This window comes from Orbicella faveolata, unplaced genomic scaffold (genome assembly GCF_042242905.1).
Source record: "Orbicella faveolata isolate gen_17 unplaced genomic scaffold, um_ofav_v1 contig_35, whole genome shotgun sequence".
Taxonomy (NCBI): domain Eukaryota; kingdom Metazoa; phylum Cnidaria; class Anthozoa; order Scleractinia; family Merulinidae; genus Orbicella; species Orbicella faveolata.
The window spans coordinates 11,271,001-11,291,108 of NW_028301564.1; the positions used below are offsets into that span (position 1 = coordinate 11,271,001).

A 20,108-nucleotide genomic window follows, 5' to 3' on the forward strand; every position below is an offset into this window, starting at 1 on the left:
AATGAAGATGAAAGAAAATTTGAATTGCAAGTTGTAAGTTACTTTGAGCAAACTGTCAATCGATATTGGAACATTGCGCGGCAACATTGCAGAGTTTCCCTCAAAAGAACATCCGGTTTCACTGTTATTTGTTGGAATAGGCGAAATTAATAGAATTGTTATATTGCAGCTATTCATAAATCTTGTAAAATTAGTAGAGCTAATGAGAGGGTCGGTAAGTACATACCAGAACTCTTTCTACTCCCCTTGGGATGTCTTCGACAGGATGTAAGTCCATCTAAGGCTCCCCCCTCCCCCTCCCCAGAAACATTTTATCAGTGGTTCTCAGTTATACGCTTGATTGGTATTCTGTGAGAGTACAGTGGCTTTATGAGGAACGCAGCTCCAGAGTGGCCTGACCCTCTCAGTCGACGGGGCTTGTGCAAGAGGAGCCCAGCCAGGCAAGTCTCAGTAGACTGGAAACAGTGACAACGACCTGCGCTCGAACCAGTCTATCGCACAAACTATCAGGCTACCTGCCTCTTCATTCCCACCCCCCGGAAAAAAAAAAAGAATAAACCAAAAAAAAACAGATACGCGTCCATTTCCCTAGGCCTTCGAGAAAACCTTGTAGGGAAGGCTTTGTACCTGATCTAATTATCAAACGGAGCAAACGCAGGGCCTGTTTGCAAGTGAAGGCCTACAAGGCCCTATAATAGCACAGAGTGAAACGATAATAACCCTTGAATGTGTTTATTGCAAATTCCGCTAAGATGCCGGAAATGGGAAACTTTAATCGTTAAAAAAGCAGGCACAATTTACTGGCTAAAAGTTGAGTCGACTTTCAACAGGAGCTCGGATCAAGTCCTTATCTGTTTTATGCAGTGAGTTTTAAAGTTTTAACACCATCTTTTCCCTTTATTTCTCAAAAAAATTCCTAGATGTACATCGCACTACATGAGAAAAACTTACAATTTTCAGCAGTCTGCCCACACTTCACAGAATATTTTGGCTTTTATATTATTATTATTATTATTATATATATATATTTTTTTTTTTTTTCGCTTTCAGCATTTACACATGCATGAAAAGCCTGGGTGTTGCCCGGCGTTGAGTATTCGTCACTAACAAATTGATCCACTCTACACAATTACCATTACAAACACCAAAGTACGGGTATAGCATCACATTCATTTATCCTACGTCTTGGACGATTTAGGATTTAGCTTCTATGCAATAGCGTTTTCTGCCATAATGTGCTTCGAGTCACAGTTACCAATTGTTCCCCGGAAATTTTATTCATTGTGCGAGAAATTGCCTGATGTAACACACCTTGAAATGAACGTCTCGCAACGGTTTTGTACAGCTCCACAAATGATCCGCAAATTGGACCGTAAATGATCTCACATTGGACAATAAATTATCCGCAAATGGGACCGAAAGTCATCCCAAATTGTACAATAAATGATCTCCCAACTGGACCGTAAATGATTCCGATAAATTCCGTTTCGCAACGGTTTTGTACAGTTCCACAAATGATCCCCAAATTGGACCGTAAATGATCTCAAATTGGACAATAAACGAACCCCAAATTGGACCGTAAATGATTTCGTCGAAAAAAAAAAAATAATTGAAACAGTATGGATAAAGGGGTGGATAATGGAATGATGTGGTAACGTGTTACACCGAATTTTTGCGGTTTCTAATATATGTTGCGTTCTTTGCGGGTTTTGCTTTCATGGCCCACAAAAAAAAAAACTAGCAAATCTTTACACCAGGTCACAAACACATAGAAGGCAAAGTTTACAAGGTTGAGATGACCTTACTAACTTTTGATTTTAAAACCAGAAGTCCCACCAACGACGAACGACTGTCAACTGAGGGTTAAATTAACTTTTTAGCCAACCTTGCGTTACTTAGTCATTGACATTAAAAAGCTTCTCCAATGCATGTACAAATGTTTCAATTTTTTTCTTTATTATTTTTCTTTAATTATTTTCTCTTGTTTATTATTTCGTTTTAAATTTGTCATGAATTAGTAGTTTCAACAGCTTCATAAAAATATCCATGCCATTCATTTTTTAACAGGATCATTTGCAGTCCCGTGATCATTTGCGGTCCCATGATCATCGCGATTCCGTGATCATTTGCAGGGCTGTACAGTTTCGCTGCAGTAAGCGTTGCACGAAACAGGACGAAATCAAATTCTCCATTTCAAAAGGATTGCGGAAACTCGGCAACAAAAACTTTATGCTTGCCCACAGCAAGCAGTCTTGTGCGGCCTGTCTCGTAACGGTGAACAAAGATCAAGAGATCGAGCAGCCGCCATCTTGGTCTTGATAGTAGATTACGCCAGCTTAGAAAGCTGTCACATTCAGAAAATTGCAATCACTTGTGCAACATTTTAAGGAATACCACGGCAAACCCACTGCATAACTTCTTGGTTGCATTCCATCACCACTTTGCGTATGTCCTTAAAGGTTTGGTTCAATAACAGAAGGTAAAATATCAGGAACATTCTTTATCCTAAAGTCTAGAAGCATCTGACCAAGGGCTTTACCCTGCGAAAAAAAGATATACGGCAAGTGTGATCACTGTTATATGTTTTTGAGCGGTCTCCCTTTAATCAAAATTTCCAAAACATTTGATTCGGTGGGGTCTTCGGGGAAACTTCAGATGGAACACGGTTCGTTACAATCGCCACCAGTTTGAAATTTCATATCAACGGAACGTTGGCTTCTCTAGCAGTATTTTTGTTGCTGTTTTTTTTTTCGTCGAAGACGATAGATTGTACGAGAAATCACGGGTGTAAAACATAGATTTTCAAAAGGCAAGATCGTAGTCGGGACAAATAAGATTTCACATCAGCCACAACGAGTGGGCATCTCTTTTGGACTAACGAGAAATGTACAAAACAGTTGAACAAACTTCTTTCACAATGTTGGTCCAAAATGAAAACTAGAATACTGATTGGTTCCCTTAGCGGTCCGAATTTCGCAATACGGACCGCTAAGATGGACCGCTCATGAAAAAGTTTCGACGAATTGCTTTTTCAAAACATTGTATCTGGCGGACAATTTGAGTTGAACTTTCCCGAAACCGACCTGAAAAAACGTGAATAAGTGCACGTGAATATCGCTCGCACGTTACCAAGAAAGGATGGCAGGCACGCATTCATTTATCAGCAGAATTTTAAAAGAGCCATTATAATAAATACTTTATTGAGTTGGCTCGTTCGGTCCGTTTTGAGAATTTTTGGTCTCGTTCTTTTTTTGGCAAGGTTACGAACCTCGCCCGCTGTGTTTCTTAAGCCTTACCTGTGGATCACTGCGAAGTGAAGTTACCCCACCCCCTCCTAATGCGTCCTCTAAAACAAAGTTGAACGCGTTGATTCCAGGAAGCTCGTATCTAAAACAAACAAACAAAAAAGAGAACGTGGGTTTACTTAAAGGAACTGTGTCACGATGTAATGTAACCTAAAAAAACTTACAAACGAAAGATAGGAAAACAGTAAGGGACAACAATACACTTAACACTCCGTTACCGCCATTGGTGAATATTTAACCATGGTTAAAAGTGGTTTAACTAAACAACAGCAAGGGTACAATTAGTTGTTCATACCGTGCACACCACACAACTTACAAAAACCTTTTTAATTAAAATATGGTAGCAAGAGTTTTTGAAATTTATCTTTTCAAATGACTGCAAAGGGTAATCGACAAATTGGGAAAACCTAAACCTGATTTAGTTAAACTAGTTTAGCTGGTGTGAATGGGGTATAAGATGAACTGAGAATGGCTCAAAGTGGAGAGGGCAAGTTACGAACAACAAACTTCTAACAATGTGCGCTGAAGTATTCAACATGCACATTCCGCGACGTAGCTCCTTCAATGATGCAACTAATACAAGGAAATTACACCCGCTTTCAGTGTTACGTGCATAGGCAACATCTTTCGACATGCCATCTTTCGACATGCTATGAAAGACCGTTAAACTGTGAAACTGGTAGTTTTTCCGGTTATTAGCAGAGGAAATGACAAGTAAATGATAATTACCTACCTCAAATGGCTGAAGAAGATTTTGGACTTTGCATGCTTCCCTATTTACGGAATGATTCAAGCGATTTAGTGTAATCGATCCGTTCTCAATAGTAACTTCCGGTAGAATTGGGTCGCTGCCGCTTTTGATATTCGCAACGTGTAAACATTCAAAACAGTCGACTTATTTCTGCCAGAATGACTTCTTGATACTCCTAACCTTAATTTAATGTCAAATAAATCAATCTTTCATCATTACAATTCGAGTTCGACCGTAAAGAGGTCCGTTGTGCTTACATTTTTGAGTAGGCCAGGTTACATAGCAGGTCGAAAGATGGCATGTCGAAAGATGTCGCCTATGCACGTAACACTGAAAGCGGGTGTAATGTAATAGCAGTCTATCTAAACGAATTGTATCTTAGTGAGAAAAACTTGATATATTTTAATAGAAGCCAGGCCTTGTTTTGGAACCCGTTTGTCTCCTTGTTATGGTCATCCTCACCTAACGGTTTCCTGTTATTTGTCGACCGTCGGTCAAAAAATCAACTCAGAAGTGCAGTTGTACTCAGTTTACGCATCTCGAAGTCGTGCACAAAATAAAAACATGTTCGCGTAGCAAGTTCATCATAATTTCATACTGGTGGAATAAGACGAAAAGAAGTGTGTACCTTTTAACTCTACAGCGTCCTTCCTCTGGCGGGGAGGGAAATAAGTGCTTGAAATACTTCTCTACAGACTCCTCAGTCAGTGCAGCGCGTATAAAGGGAACATAAGATGGGTGGCGAGCAATGACACCTGTGGCGAAGGTACATAAAGTTAAACATTCAGTGTGATGTAAGGCAAAGTTTTGTCTTTACATAGGAAAAAGTGATGAACACCTTTGGCGCTTATAAAGATCTATAAAGCGACTGACAGTATGACTGGTCCTCCCGGATGAGATGCTAATCTAAAATGACTGGTTCAACGATTTCGTTTGTAATTGCCCTGGCTGTGATTGGTTCTTGTCAGCTACATCTGTCACAATGAGAAGAGAAAAAGCCAGCCGGGATAATGGTCGCACAGAGAGGTTAGGCGACCCGCCTAGGATTGTAGTGCGGTGATTTTTCTCGCTCAATCTTTTCTCTTACCTTCTGGTTTAATTTAACTTGCTCTGTTTCAAAGGCTTAAAAAGAGCATATTCAGATATTGAACAGTGTAGTACCTATATTCACATTATTTCCTTTGTCACCACTCCTTGTAAGTGCCAATGAACTTAGCGGAAATGTACAGCGGCCTTTTGGCATTCCTTAAGGAAATCAACACAAACATGAGCATTGCCAGTGAAGAATTACAGATAATCATGTCTATATAATTTATTTATGGAAGATTCATAGCTCGTACTTATCCTGGGCGTGGCTTCATGTGTTCTCATCTCTCTGTCTCTCTCGGCGTGTGGCTCATCTGGTACTGAGGGCGACATCGTCTCGACGTATTCACCATTTATGTGAATATCAACCTGTTGGCAAGAAAGACCAGACTTAAAAGGAAACCATCTCTCCTTACCGACCTGTAGTTTACAATTTGTTCACCAGATATTTATTACCCTGCCTTATTTTTCCACCAGGGGAGAGAGAAATAACTGTAACTAACAACTAGATAATTAAGGCGATTGATATCTAGATAATTTATGCATAAATAATCTCTTATCTATTAAGTAATATTTTTTTGTGTCTTAGATAATTTATGCATAGAAAACTTGGAAGGAAAAACTTTCCTCAATCTATCTCGGGCAAAAATAAATAAATAAACCTTGCCAATCAAAAACGTTTCAAGATCAAGTTAACTAAGTTTTCATTGATTTGTTCATACACTGTTTTGAACCACCAATTTAATAATCAATTTCTTCACATTTTTTGGTTATTTTTGTACTCTTCTTTAACCAGGCTTGGTTTTTACCGGAAAATGTTAAATTATATCTATACCTTGACTTTCTCCTTAGGATACAAGAAAGAATACAGCCTCAGCAGTGGTGATCTAGCCAAGATGGAAAAAAACATCGTTTAATTTAAAACAAAACAACAAAGTGAATTATTCAAAGGAAAATGGTAACATGAGATTTTTATTCTTACACTCTAGGTCTGCCTCCTACAATAGCAGTCAATCCAGGAGCTGCAAAGGAAAGACTATATTCTTTAAATAAATCAAATATCTCCTGAAGTAGAAGAAGGGTGTGTCTTAGCAGGAGGGGGAGGGGGAAAAATGAAATGAAACACAAGATTGGTTTTCTCAGTTGTGTAATCAGCCTGGCTCTAAATTTATTTTCCCATAATAATATAGGTAATTTGCTCTATCACTTCTGTTAAGGCTCAGTCTGTATTGTGTGCAGTGTTTTGCTCAGTCCATGTATTAAAAAATTAACACCAGCCAGATTGAAACCTGGAAAGATTAGTTTTCTGTTTTACCAAAAACCTGGGTGCATGCCATCCTTCTTTGCCAAACAGCACGCCAGATTTCTAACATGCTTTTGTGAAAAAAGTGCAAAAATTGGATGTTTATAATCATAGTGTAATAGAAATTAAACACCAAAGTTTTTGTTTGGTACATACCCATGCTAGTTCCTGCAGAAGCAATCTCCATTGCAAACAGTTCCAGCGCTTTTCTCTGTTGGTGATGAACTGCCAGCCATAACACTGCTTCTCTTGGATTCTTCAATGGACGGGAAAAAGTGTCACAAAAAAACTATGTAATAATTATTTTATTTACAATTCCATCAGTTACTAAAGCAAGTTTGCATGCATTTTCTACATCTTTTGTACTTTTATTACTTACGGCTGTCAAAACCCCTGGAAAGGCATGTTTTCCATAAGTCTGCTCAGATCCTAATACCTAAAAAGTTGTAATAAATATGTTATTATTGCATTGTTCTTGTGAAGTGTAAATCAGAGAATTTAAGAGAAACCATCTTGACCAATTATGAAGCAGCTTTATAAACAAAGACTCAACAAAAGCCATGCTCCAATTGGATTTAAACATGTGACCTTTTGAATTTTCAAACTCTCAGTGGCAGTGTCATAGAGTGTGCAGTGCACAGAGCCAGACATACTAATCAATGAAATCAGTGAGTAATCTGTAGGTAATCAATGAATTATCAATATGACCTTAGAATATTTAAGGTACACTAGGTGACAATAAAGCACTCTTGCTAAAACAGCTTAAAGGTTGCTAGATACCAAATCATAGTACTATAAATAGGGGTGACAATTTTAACAATGGTAACAATAAAGAACTCTTGCTAAAACAGCTTAAAGGTTGCTAAATACCAAATCATAGTGCTATAAATAGGGGTGACAATTTTAACAATGGTAACAACAAAAAACTCTTGCTAAAACAGCTTGAAGGTTGCTAAATACCAAATCATAGTACTATAAATAGGGGTGACAATTTTAACAATGGTAACAATAAAGAACTCTTACTAAAACAGCTTAAAGGTTGCTAAATACCAAATCATAGAACTATAAATAGGGGTGACACTGTTACCTGGACATGAGTTCTTGTGTAATCATCCAACTTCAGTTCTTCAAACATTCTTCTTGTCCTTTGAAATTGTATGACATAATATTAAGTGGGCAAAGGTCAGGGTTCAATACAGAGATGAATACCACTTATAATAAGTCCTTGTGCAAGACTGTAGCCATGCACCCAGGCTCAAGCTCAAACTTCTCATTCACTTAATACCAATAAGTGAAAACTAATCTAAAGGCCTGGCAGCATATCTGAAAACTTTAGTGACTGCCATCATATGAAACATGCTTAAAAAACCCTAGGGGAGAAGAAACTGTGAATTATGTTCTGGACTCTGAAACCTCTGGGCACCACATACCAGACTAATTAAGTGCAGTTACATTTTGCAATGTTCACTATTCTAGACTACACACCAAAACATCTTAGGTAACTTATTATAGATTAAAGACTGGTGAATGATAAATGTGAGACTTTGTGAGAAGGCGAGACTAGTGTTTTTCTTTGTGAGCCCAAGACATGTTGACTTCTTCAATTACAAAACAGACTGAGACCTCAAAGTGTTTTAAATGTTAACTCAAGATATTCAGATATTCTGGGATGTTGAGAAGTCATTTCTAAACAAGACGTGTGCGCTACTGACCTCAACTCCAACTTCCAAGTATTAATTCCTAATTTAGACAAAGTTCTTTAAACCTCTGATCAGTCTCCCAGTAATTGATCACACACTATCCTAGACCAGATATTTCCAATTTCTATACCTTATTCAAGGCTATGTGTTAACTGTTTGTAAATAATATTCTACTCTATAGTTTACATTTTGGTGCATCCCTCTCCTCACTAACAATACTAAATGTACATGTAATTCCAAGGGGCACATCATTACCTTTTCAAGAGGGCTTCACCAGTTTTCTTTGCTTTCAGTGATGCAAATGGCCCCCCAACAGGACACACTGCAGTGGCACGGAAACCATCAGCATATGTAGCACACACCTGAATGTACCCCAAGAACACATTATCAGCATTGGTTCACATGTGACTGACATCCAGTATTTCTGATTCCTTTGGGACTAAGCAGTGCAACTTTGTGAAAGAACATGCTATTTGTTGTCAAACTTGCAATATAGTTGGTCATTTTCATTGACAAACTATCTTACTCTCATATATGACTTTTCTTGTGTTCACCGATGAAGCATGCAAAATAAGTCCAATCTAAACTATTTTGCACTTTATCAGGTATCCAACAAATTTGTGCTCAGTTGGAAACACATCAGAACTTTTTATACATACATGTACTGTAAACAAGGTTTACACAAAAGGTAGAAGCATGACTTGAAGAAGTTCACACCATGACCGTCCATAATACGCACTTTCTTGAAAAGATTTAAGAGGTGAGCCATCAGTAACCGGTTGAAAGCATGCCAGGTATTTGTTGGCCGACAATTGGCCAACAGCTGACTGATTCCACACATTGAATGCTTAATCATACAATTCTACATTTTAGTCATAACGTCATCTACATCACAAACTGTACTCTTTAGAAAGCGATTAACACCATTTAACATCATTATCACCATGTTGTAAGTGAAAAGCTACCCCAGTTTGATCTGTAACAGTTAGTAACAAGAGATACCTTATACGAATCTGTGGCTGGCTCTCCAGTTGCTCCTTGCACAAGAACTGCTCCACCATCATATCCTAACCAAGGAATACAAAGTGCTCTCTTGGTCATTAAATACTAACAGTGTATTTTAGCATTATATCTAATGGGACATGACTGCTTTCTGTTGATAGCACTGTACATAACAATGACCAATGACCAATCATTGTCATCACCTAACAAATATTCTTTTTGATGAGCTGTACTACAATAACTACACATAACACTAAAATTTAGAAAAGTACAGCAATCAGTATAAAGAATTCGTTAAGTAAATAATACTATTTGTCCTGTGACTGTTATCACTCACCAATGAGTCCTTGAAGCCTAACTTGTGTAAAGTCACAGGTAACATCTGGAAGAATGTACTGAGCTGGATCTCCTAGTTCATAAACAAGCTACCAAAGACACACAAAATAAAATATTTAATAGGAAGTAAGTAAAATTGTTGTCTAGAAGAACAGTGCATTTAACCCCCAGAAGTGGACACCCTTAGGACCAAACAAAGTGACCACTTAGTCTTAGGAGAGGTGTCCATCTCTGAGAAGTTGAAAATTCAGTGTTTCTACATAGCCAGGACCATGAACATGTGGCATGTCCACCAAGGAGATGCTGCACCCTGTGTCCATTAGCAGAGGTTCAATTGTGAAGTAAAAGTATACAATACACATGTGTAAGCATGTCCCACATGCTTTAGGACTTTTCCCATGATCCTCTATGTGAGCTTCCATGTTGGCCTGTGAATAAAGTCTCGTTAGAATCTACGGAGCTTTTCAACTTATTACATGGTGTCAGAAGCATTGTAACCCGCTCTTTTGTTTGCTGTCCCGACTCGCCACTCCTGGACAAGATTACAAGGTCGCAGTCTTGCTCTCAACTCACGTGGCTCGAGTGTTCTTCTCGATCATTTGTCTTCTCTCCAAGTTTCTCTCTTCTCACTCACAGATCAGACTCTGTTGCACCATGGGCAAAGATCGACCAATCTTCGATGCCAGCTCATCGGATTGCCGCTGTGCTTTCAAATTTTCTGTGGCGAACTTCTGAGACTTCTGCATTATGGAAGATTCATAAATCCGGCTAAACCCATCGACAGTGAGGACTACTGGATAACAGCCAAACGTCCAAAAGCTATGGCCGCTCTCCGCCGTGCGTTTCCCCAAGTGCAATGGGACATTTTAGCTACCACCATCGACGTTCAAATATCAGAAGACGAAAAACAAAATCCTGCTCAGTGGCTCACCAAGCTTTCACAACATTATCTTGGTGGGGAACCAATAATTCAGGGCACACACAATTTTCTTCGAAAGCTGAAACAAGAGCCAGGTATGTCCATTCAAGCGTGGCACACTCTCGTGCGTTTAGAGTACCAGAAGTGTAATTTTCCACCTGCAGTGGATGACAGATTACAAAGGGACATTTTGTCATTGGCTTAAATGATTCATTTCGACATTTTCGCAGTGACATAATTTTTCATGAAGACTTAACATCCCTCACTTTTGCTCAAGTCATCTCCAAAGCTCGTGATTTTGAAGCCAGCATTCAAACCGACTCTGCTATCACTCAGCAACATCTTGAAGAAGCAGCTAACAAAGTCACACCCACTGAAGACAGACCAAATGGGCCATCTTGTCCTCCTTGTCGTCCAATCACTCCTGCCATTGGACAAACTAACTCCAAAACTTGTATTTGGTGTGGACGTATGCCCCATACTACTCGTCGTGCCTGCCCTGCTTCGAATGACACATGTCATGCCTGTGGAAAATGCGGACATTGGCAACAGGTGTGCAGGGCTTCTTCTGCAAAAGTTGTATCTGATGTGGAACAGGTTACCCACACCGACCCTCATCAACCCGCTTATTTCATCATGCATGATGTCTGTCAGGTCTCATCTGCACCGAAAGGCATCTTTGTTGACCTTGACCTCAGTCCTTCTGCATCTACATCATCATCCATCAAGTGACTCAGATTTCAGGTTGACTCAGGCTGCTCCTGCAACACCATACATGTCACAGACCTCAACAAGCTTCCTCCAGCGCCAGTGAACCCATCTTCCATTCGCCTCCTTGACTACTCAAAAGCAGTCATCCCAACCACTGGGCAAACTACACTGCAGTGCACTCGCCGTGGAAAATCCAAATCATCACTGCGGAACACTACTATGCTCCTCTCTTGGGTCTGGCTGACAGCACCCGCATGGGCATTATCAACTATGATGTGGACACTGTCAATCAATTGGAGGCTACCCCATCATCCCCACCACCTCTTGGTGAGTTAACTTAAGATTACATTAAACTTACGAATCCAGAACTGTTTGAAGGTTTAGGCAAACTGAGTGAACCTTTCTCACTCACCATTAATCCTGAAGTGAAGCCTGTCCAAGCGGCCCCTCACTGCTATGCTGCACCCAAGCTACCTGTCATCAAGGAAGCACTAGATAAGCTCATCCAAACTGGTCAGCTGGTTCGAGTAAATGAACCCACACACTGGATCTCTAACATGGTGGTTCGGGAGCGTCCAGCAACTGCTACTAAACCTGCTGAAGTCCGTATTTGTTTGGACCCCTCACAAACTATCAACAAGGCAATCATCAGACCTGTTCACCCCATACCTACCCTCAAGGAAAACATTCACCACTTCAACCAAGCAAAGATTTTCTCAGTATTCTACATCAAGGATGCCTTCCAAACAATTGGGTTGACAAAGGAGTCGTCCATGCTGACCACCATGCACACTCCATGGGGCCGGCACCGCTGGACGCAACTTCCATTTGGCGTCAGTGCAGCTCCAGAGGAATTTCAATGCCGCCTTCATGATGTACTCTGCAGAATAGATGGTGTTGTGAACATTGCCGATGACATTATTGTCATAGGTCGCGGTGAATCCCTGACTGATGCCACTGTCTTAACCTTGCTGAGTTGTATCTCTCAGCATAACCTCAAACTCAACCCGGACAAGATCAAGTTCAAAACGTCAACTGCACCGTTCATGGGTCACATCCTTACTCCAGAGGGACTCAAACCTAGCACAGAGGTAGTTACTGCTGTTCTGGACATGCCGCAACCTCAAGATAAGGCAGCCACCCGTCGCTTTCTGGGGATAATCACTTACCTGTCCAAATTTTGTCCAAATCTTAGTGAAGTAGTCCACCCTCTTCATGACCTCACCCACATCAAGCAAGATTTCCTCTGGTCTGAACAACATAGCAAAGCTCTCATACAGGCCAAGGAGCTAGTTTCCAAAGCACCTTGTCTTCGCTACTTTGATGTTAAGGCTCCTGTCATGCTCCAAGTGGATGCTTCTGAATATGGTCTGGGCACTGCACTGCTCCAACCTGCCACAAACGCCATCGACTCTTCCAACATACAGTGGCAACCAGTGGCCTACTGCTCCAGTTCTCTTTCACCAACTGTACAGCGCTATGCTCAAATTGAGAAAGAAACCCTTGCTATCGTTCACGCCTTCCACAAATTTGATCAACTTCTTTTTGGAAAGTCAGATGTGACTGTTCACAGTGATCATCAACCCCTGGAGACTATTTTCAAACATCCCCTAGCTTCAGCTCCACGTCGTCTACAGAGCATGATGCTGGCTCTCCAGCGATACACGTTCCATGTTGAATATCACAAAGGTTCTTCTCTTCACATTGCTGACACTCTATCTCAAGCTCCTCTTCCCATCACCTCTCATAAGCAACTTCATGATCATCTGGTGTACCGAGTCGAGTTTGAATCCAATAATCCTGATCTCTCTGGCTTCCAAGATAACACCCTCCGAGACATCAGAACGGCAGCTAGAACAGATCCTGAGCAGATCATTCTCCAGTCTCTTATCAGCAGAGGATGGCCCAACGACAAAGCTGCTGTTTCAGAGTTGGCACGACCGTACTGGCCTGTATGTCATGAAATCACTGCTCATGATGGATTGCTCTTCAAGCAGGATCCTTTCTTGTCACAGGATCAGAATACCCACTGTTGTAGCTTAGGACTGGATGGATCGAGAATGAGACTGGACTGGAAGAGAACACTGACATTATAAGTTTATTTTTTTTATCTGTTATGTATTAGCCTTTTACATTGTTTCTTTTGAGTTCCTGTTTGAAGAAGAAAGCGTGTAGGTATGTCCCATCATGCTTTAGGACTTTTCCCATGATCCTCTGATTTGTCTCTCGCCATGTGAGCGGCCATGTTGGCCTGTGAATAAAGTCTTGTTAGAATCTATGGAGCTTGTCAACTTATTACACATGGACAACAATAAAGATCAAGAAATAGCTAAGTTTGAACTGTTTTACTCTAACCTGTTCAGCTACAGTAGATGGAGACACCAGGCCACCAGTATTAGGAGGCTTTGAAAGAATAAATTTTCCATCTGCAGCACACTCTGCTATTGGGTAACCAATATTATCCCTGTTAAAACAACAACAAAGAAATACTATGATCTCAAAATACATCAAATAAATATTATTAATAAAATAAACAACTTCACTTTCCTACTGGACAATTATTGTCAACATGCACTTATAAAATAATTTATGTCAAACATAAAACTCTAAAAAGTGAAGAGCACAGTTCCCAAAAGATATTGTCAGTTGTCTGTTGGCCTATTGTCAGCTGAATATTAGTGGTTTGGTTTGTTGACTGTTAGTTGGCCGACTGTTAGCTGATTGTCAGCTGTCTGTGGGCCAACTGTTGGCCATCTTTCAGCTAATTGTTGGCTGTTTACTGGCCATTGGCGGCTGACTGTAGGCTGTTCAGTTGGCCAACTTGTTACTATGAAAGTCACTGTTCACAATTGCCAAACTATCACTTACCAGTCTTGGACTGTCTGCCAGTCAGTGAAGATGCCGCCAGTACATTGAGCCCCACATTCAATCAAATGACCAACCAAACTACAAGCAAAACAAAAAGATACCATTTTATAGATGTAACTTTGCAATCCCATAAAACAGACCATGACAAGCTGACATGTGTCAGGGTAGGCAGGTTGAACGGTTGATTTCAGTCAGTCAAGAAAAAGCTGTCTGGAAATCATTAATAATTCACCAAGTTTACGCATTGTCAGTGTGTCAGTGTCTGGATATCTGATCTTAATAAGCATACTTAAATTTTTACAATTTTCTCCATTTTCCTGTAAGAGTTAGTTTCAGTTTATAAGCTTTAACAAACACTCAAGGCAGTAATTTACCACATCTGTTCCCAAACACCTTGCAGTTTGTCAGAAATACTCTGTTGTATATCGTGTTTTCAACTCTCTTCCTATTGTTAGGGAATGCAGATAAACACGACCTCTAATGTTTGTTATATTACACCAGTGTCTATTTTAAAAACAAATTTTTAATCAAGAAGATAAGGCAGACAGCCAGGTGGGAAAAATATTCAGATCATGTTTACTGAGCCTGTGTACCAAGACCGCAAGCTAACTAGTTATTATCCGTTCTGGTGTTCCTCTTAGTCAATAATAAGTTAATTTTGGTTGGTCAATATTCTCCCTAGAGAATAGAGTCTGCATACGAGCCAAGTGGCCCACCAGGCCAGAGCTTATCCCGGTTTCTGTAGCATGAAGCGACTAGGAGTATTTCTACTCCCCCCTGGATGGGATGCTAGTTCATCGCAGGGTTACACCCAGCATTAAGTTTGCCGGTACCCATTTATACACCTAGGTGGAGAGAGGCACTGTGAGAGTAAAGTGCCTTGCCCAAGAGCACAACAGAATGCTCGAACCCGGACCGCTCACTCTGGAGATGAGCACACTAACCATGAGGCCACCATGTCTCCTCCCCAGAGAATAGTTTGACATTAAGACCGAGTTTACCAGAGCACCAGGCAGGGGTGATACATGCCATCTCTCCTTTTTGGATGAAACTTTGCCAGATCGAAGGTACTACCCAACAACTCTAAAAGACAAAGTGGGCCGGCTTTGTGATTTTTCCCTAAGGATCACTAAAATAAGCATCAAATTTAAACACCGCTCCTGCTTACAGAATACATTGAATTTTATAGGTATTTCACGCAAATAAAGATTAGACCTATCTTAGTTCACACCAGGAATTTCAATTCATTTGAAGTGACAGGTGCCAATCAAGGAATGTCATTTCCTACCCATGTCACGCAACATTTAGCTATAAGGCAAATTAACTCAAATTCTGACTCCAATATTGCTTAAATCCAACTTTCTAAATCAAAACTAATTTCATCACAGTTTAGAGTCACCCTTGGCCTGATGAAATCAAGAATAAATTTTTTGGCATCTGTTATTTTTTGGTAATAAAAGCTGTTCAAACAACATGACAAGAGGCTAGTTTTAACAAAGAGACAAGGGCGAAATCTAAAAATATTAGATATTATAGAATCAGTTCATCAAAGTTATTTCTATGTTAATGTCATTAACAAAGTCTTTGAATATTAGTTAGGGCAGTGGAAGCTCAATGAATGCAAAACTCTTTGCAATATCCCATAACCTTCGGATGTACAAGGGGGGGTGGGGGATGGATGTCATCCCCCCAATAAGGTATTTTCAAAATTTTGAGAAGGCGATTTACTCTAAGGGGCTGAAACTCCATTAGCTATTCATTCATCCTTCGCGGATATTTTGATATGTTAATTGTGTGTCCACCATTTTTTATGTTTTCATAGCAACCACTAGTTTCATGTAGGTTTGGTCAAAAATCAACTTTTTTTGACATAATTCTGTATTTTTTCCAGTTTTCTTCATCAAATTCCAGAAATTCACCAATTTGTACATTTCATAAGCATTCTGGCTTGATTTTGTATCAATTTCCATTATTTCTTGACTTTTTAACAAAAAAGTAAAATACAAGATGGCGGATCCATGATGGCAGGTCAAATGACGTCATTTGACATTATGACATCACAGCCATTGAAAATGGTATCATTTTGTAGAACAAGCTCAGGGCTATCTAATCAATGGAAGTTTAGTATGCTGTGCGTTAACAGAACAAAAAGCAGAGGGGATTCCTTCCATTTCCCCCTTATACCACAGTGGGGTACGAGTTAGCTTGTACGTCCAAGGGTTAAATAACAGTGCAAAACACCTAAATTCTATTCGTACAATCTAAATATGGGAATGAACGGCCGTGATGTTTGAATTCTAAAACATTGATTAGTTAGATGAGAGTTTTTCTTGGCATATCTTGCTTTTTAGATTACTCTTGAAACCTTGCTCAATCATCACAGGTCAAATACTTGATCTTGCAATTGATTAATGTCAACTCTTACTTTACACTCGGCATACAAACTCATCAATCCTGAGAAGTATTCTTTGCTGAAAATATTGTTTGCTCTCATTCCGAGTTCAAAATACCCTTCAAATTTTCATTTTGCTGCATCAGGCATGCAAGTAAATCTTGGTAAACACGTACAGTTGATATAATACTTGAACTGTAAGACTGAGCTTTAGCTATCTTTTATGAAAATGCTTTTTTTTTCTGAAAGTTCCTATACTGAATTAATCGCAGATAAAGGTTATACCTGAAAGGTGTTAGCACAAAACATTGTAAATAATCGCATGTCTGCGAGTAAGAAGATGTGTGAAAACGATTGCAATTCTGAGGAAAAATTGAGCCTTGAGAAGATCTGGAAGCTGAAATTATCTAAAACCTAGGGTACAAGCAAGCACACATGACAACATACACAGCACCAGTGCCTTAGGTTTAGCAAGGTTTGGCACGGTTGAACTTTTTAAATTTTTCTAGGCACTCAAGAAGCTTGATTGGCTCTTGGCCATCGTTTTCTTTTCTGCTCAGTAACCTCCTGTGTATATCCGTAGTTCCAGGGCGCTGTGAAATAAGTGATTTGTTTTTTCTGGTCACAAGACTGTATTGCATATTCTACATGGTGGATGGTAAAGTAGCTGGCAAGTAGCACTGTCTTTGTACTACAAGCCTGGTCAAGATCTCTTCTGCTTCATCTTGAGATGGACTAAGATCAGCCTGGTGTATGGCTAGTCGGCCACTTCTGTACATTACAGACAACATGCTGAAGTACTGGGCTATTTGCTCTGCAGCAAGCTACTCTTCTTTGCTGGACATTTTCCTGCCACTACTGTCTTGCACAGTCTCATCTTACTGCACTCATTTACTACACTTTCGTCCTGTCCCCTCACCTTCCAAGAATGTTCTTTTTGGATGTGTGTTCACTTTCTCAGAAAAGCGGGTTCCTCTTCATGATGTTTTCAGACCCATCCCTTTGAGATTTCTCATGTGGATCATGATCACTAAAGGACATTAGGGATTTCAACCCATTTTATCTTGATGCTGTCTATGCCGTTTCTCTCTCTAACTTCATTAGGTGTTCACCCGCATCCATGTGTCTCTGCAGACTGCAAAAGATTGGTATGCTTTTGTGAATCCCTCTTCAGGGTAGGAGGAATACACTCTTGTAGCTTTGACATCTTGGGACTCTTGTTCTATAGATTGTGAGGTCCTAGACCATAGTTAATAGAGGGGAATGGTGTGAAGCCCGGCAAACATCAAAGGAGCAAACAAAGATGCCAAGATTTGTGTTGGAAGGTCCACTACCATGCAAAATCTTTTTTTGCGCCCATACACTATGCATGAATTACATAACCAAAACGTTTCTATTGGTCAGTTACTCGGTCAGTAATATAGAACAATTGTGTTTTGTGCATGGTCAAGGCCAAAAAAGAGAACAAAAACATACAACAAAGAACTTTGTTGAGTTTCATAATAATCCCCTTCTATTAACTGTGCCTAGACTGAGGCTGTTGGAGCTGACACTTGTCAAACTCTTGGCTTTAAAAGTAGCAGTCTCTCTTGCAGTACGCATAAGTCTGTAGGCCCTTAAGGTATTTCAAATCCATTCCTCATGTGCAGGTGTGAAACGTTTACCAGGGCCCGTATCATAAGCCTTCTACACTTTCAAACCTCCAGACTTGAAGCTAAAAAAATTTAGAGATAGGATCCCAGACATTGTGTGCTTCATGGTCTGGCCTGATTCCTGAGTCTTAACAATATTATTGATGCCTGACACCCTTCAACTGGCCATAGAATATCACTAGCACTTTTAATGTCGTAGCCTTCATTTATGTTACAAAGCACATGGCTCTGCACTGTGGCAATTCTTCTGTCACAGAGGTCCTTTCCAGCCTGTGGATCACTGAAATCATATCTGACGATCTTAATGCCTGTGCACTCTCTAAGGCTGGCAAGTGAGTGGATGAGATGAGAACAAAGGTAACATCTGGTATTGTCGAGCTTTTCTTTCCAAAAAGTTACAATTGAGCAAAACATTGAAGCCATTCTTATCATTGGAGTGTGCACATCTATAAATAGAGATTGAAATCCCTTGCGCAGTGGTAATAAATAATAAATGACAACAATAAATATAAATAAATATGATAAATAATAATAATAACAACAACAAACTATTAATTATCACTTAGTGATATTATTTGCTGCTGATCAAGGTCTTTGGTTCTTATTCCCATGCTTTCAAAATTACATGCACAATGTTTATCTTTATACCAATTAAGTTTACTTGCCTGCCTGATGTTTTTTCACTGGATTCGCATGAAATGAATATTCATTGGGTGAGCGCAAGAGTTAATATATGAGGGCAAACAATAATGTCAGCAAAGAATACTTCTCAGCATTGATGAGCTTGTATGCCGAGTGTAAAGTAAGAGTTGACAATAATCAATTGCAACATCAAGCATGTGACCCGCCTGTGATGATCGAGCAGGGTTTCAAAGGTAATCTAAAAAGTGAGATTTGCCCAGGAAAACTCTCATCTAACTACTCAATGTTTTAGAATTTACATATCATGGCCCTTTATTCCCATATTTAAATTGTACAAATAGAATTGAGGTGTTTTGCACTGTTATTTTAACCGTCGGATGTACAAGCTAACTAACGCCTGCACTGTGGTATAAGGGGGGGAAATGGATGGAACCCTCTTGGGTTTGCGCTCTGTTTAGGTACATTGAAATATATTTACATTGATTAGATAGTCCTGAGCTTGTTCTACAAAATGATACCATATTTATTGGTTGTGACATCATATGATGCCAAATGACGTTATTTGACCCGTCATCTTGGATCCGCCATCTTCGATTTTACTTTTTTCTTAAAAAGTCAAGAAATAACAGAAATTGATACAAAATCAAGCCAAAATAGTTGTGAAATGTACATATTGGTGAATTTCTGGAATTTGATGAAGAAAACTGGAAAAAATACAGAATTAGGTCAAAAAAGTTGATTTTTGGCCAAACCTACATGAAACTAGCGGTTGCTATGGAAACATAAAAATGATGGACACACGATTGACATATCAAAATATCTGTGAAGGATGAATGAACAGCTAATGGAAGTTTCAGCCCCATAGAGTAAACCGTCTTCATAATTTTGAAAATACCTTATTGGGGGATGGCATCCAACCCCTACGCCCCTTGTACATCCGAGGGTTAAGGGGTATTGCAAAGAGTTTTGCATTCATTGAGCTTCCACTGGCCTAAATAATATTCAAAGACTTTGTTAATGACATGAACATAGAAAAACTTTGATGAACTGATTCTATAATATCTAATATTTTTAGATTTTGCCCTTGTCTCTTTGTTAAAACTAGCCCCTCATCATGTTGCTTGAACAGCTTTTGTTGCCAAAAAATAACAGAACTGATGCCAAAAATTTTATTCTTGATTTCATCAGGCCAAGGGTGACTCTAAACTTTGATGAAATTAGTTTTGATTTAGAAAGTTGGATTTAAGTAATATTTGGGTCTGACAGAATTGGAGCTAATTTGCCTTATAGCTAAATGTTGCGTGACATGGGTAGGAAATGACATTCCTTGATTGGCACCTGTCACTTCAAATGAATTGAAATTCCTGGTGTGAACTAAGATAGGTCCAATCTTTATTTGTGTGAAATACCAATAAAATTCAATGTATTCTGTAAGCAGGAG

At 39.5% G+C, this 20,108-nt stretch overlaps 1 protein-coding gene and 1 pseudogene across 2 annotated transcripts in view; one reads left to right on the plus strand and one right to left on the minus strand.

Moving 5' to 3' along the window:
• Positions 1-716: 716 nt before the first annotated feature.
• Positions 717-20,108, minus strand: part of LOC110054773 (uncharacterized) — a 28,876-nt gene continuing 9,484 nt past the window's right edge. The window contains exons 7-21 of one of the 2 annotated variants that reach the window (XM_020761130.2): positions 13,982-14,059; positions 13,469-13,577; positions 9,485-9,572; positions 9,148-9,212; positions 8,401-8,507; positions 7,533-7,590; positions 6,825-6,881; positions 6,602-6,701; positions 6,125-6,164; positions 5,978-6,029; positions 5,397-5,511; positions 5,218-5,301; positions 4,685-4,811; positions 3,297-3,387; positions 717-2,540 (exon numbers count right to left, since the gene is read on the minus strand). In XM_020761130.2, coding sequence (XP_020616789.1) covers positions 2,454-2,540; positions 3,297-3,387; positions 4,685-4,811; positions 5,218-5,301; positions 5,397-5,511; positions 5,978-6,029; positions 6,125-6,164; positions 6,602-6,701; positions 6,825-6,881; positions 7,533-7,590; positions 8,401-8,507; positions 9,148-9,212; positions 9,485-9,572; positions 13,469-13,577; positions 13,982-14,059 — 1,258 coding nt within the window. In that variant the 3' untranslated portion in view covers positions 717-2,453. The remainder of the gene's footprint in view (positions 2,541-3,296; positions 3,388-4,684; positions 4,812-5,217; positions 5,302-5,396; positions 5,512-5,977; positions 6,030-6,124; positions 6,165-6,601; positions 6,702-6,824; positions 6,882-7,532; positions 7,591-8,400; positions 8,508-9,147; positions 9,213-9,484; positions 9,573-13,468; positions 13,578-13,981; positions 14,060-20,108) is intronic. The other variant, XM_089272762.1, reaches the window with a different exon arrangement.
• LOC149103270 (uncharacterized) lies at positions 10,138-13,209 on the plus strand (annotated as a pseudogene).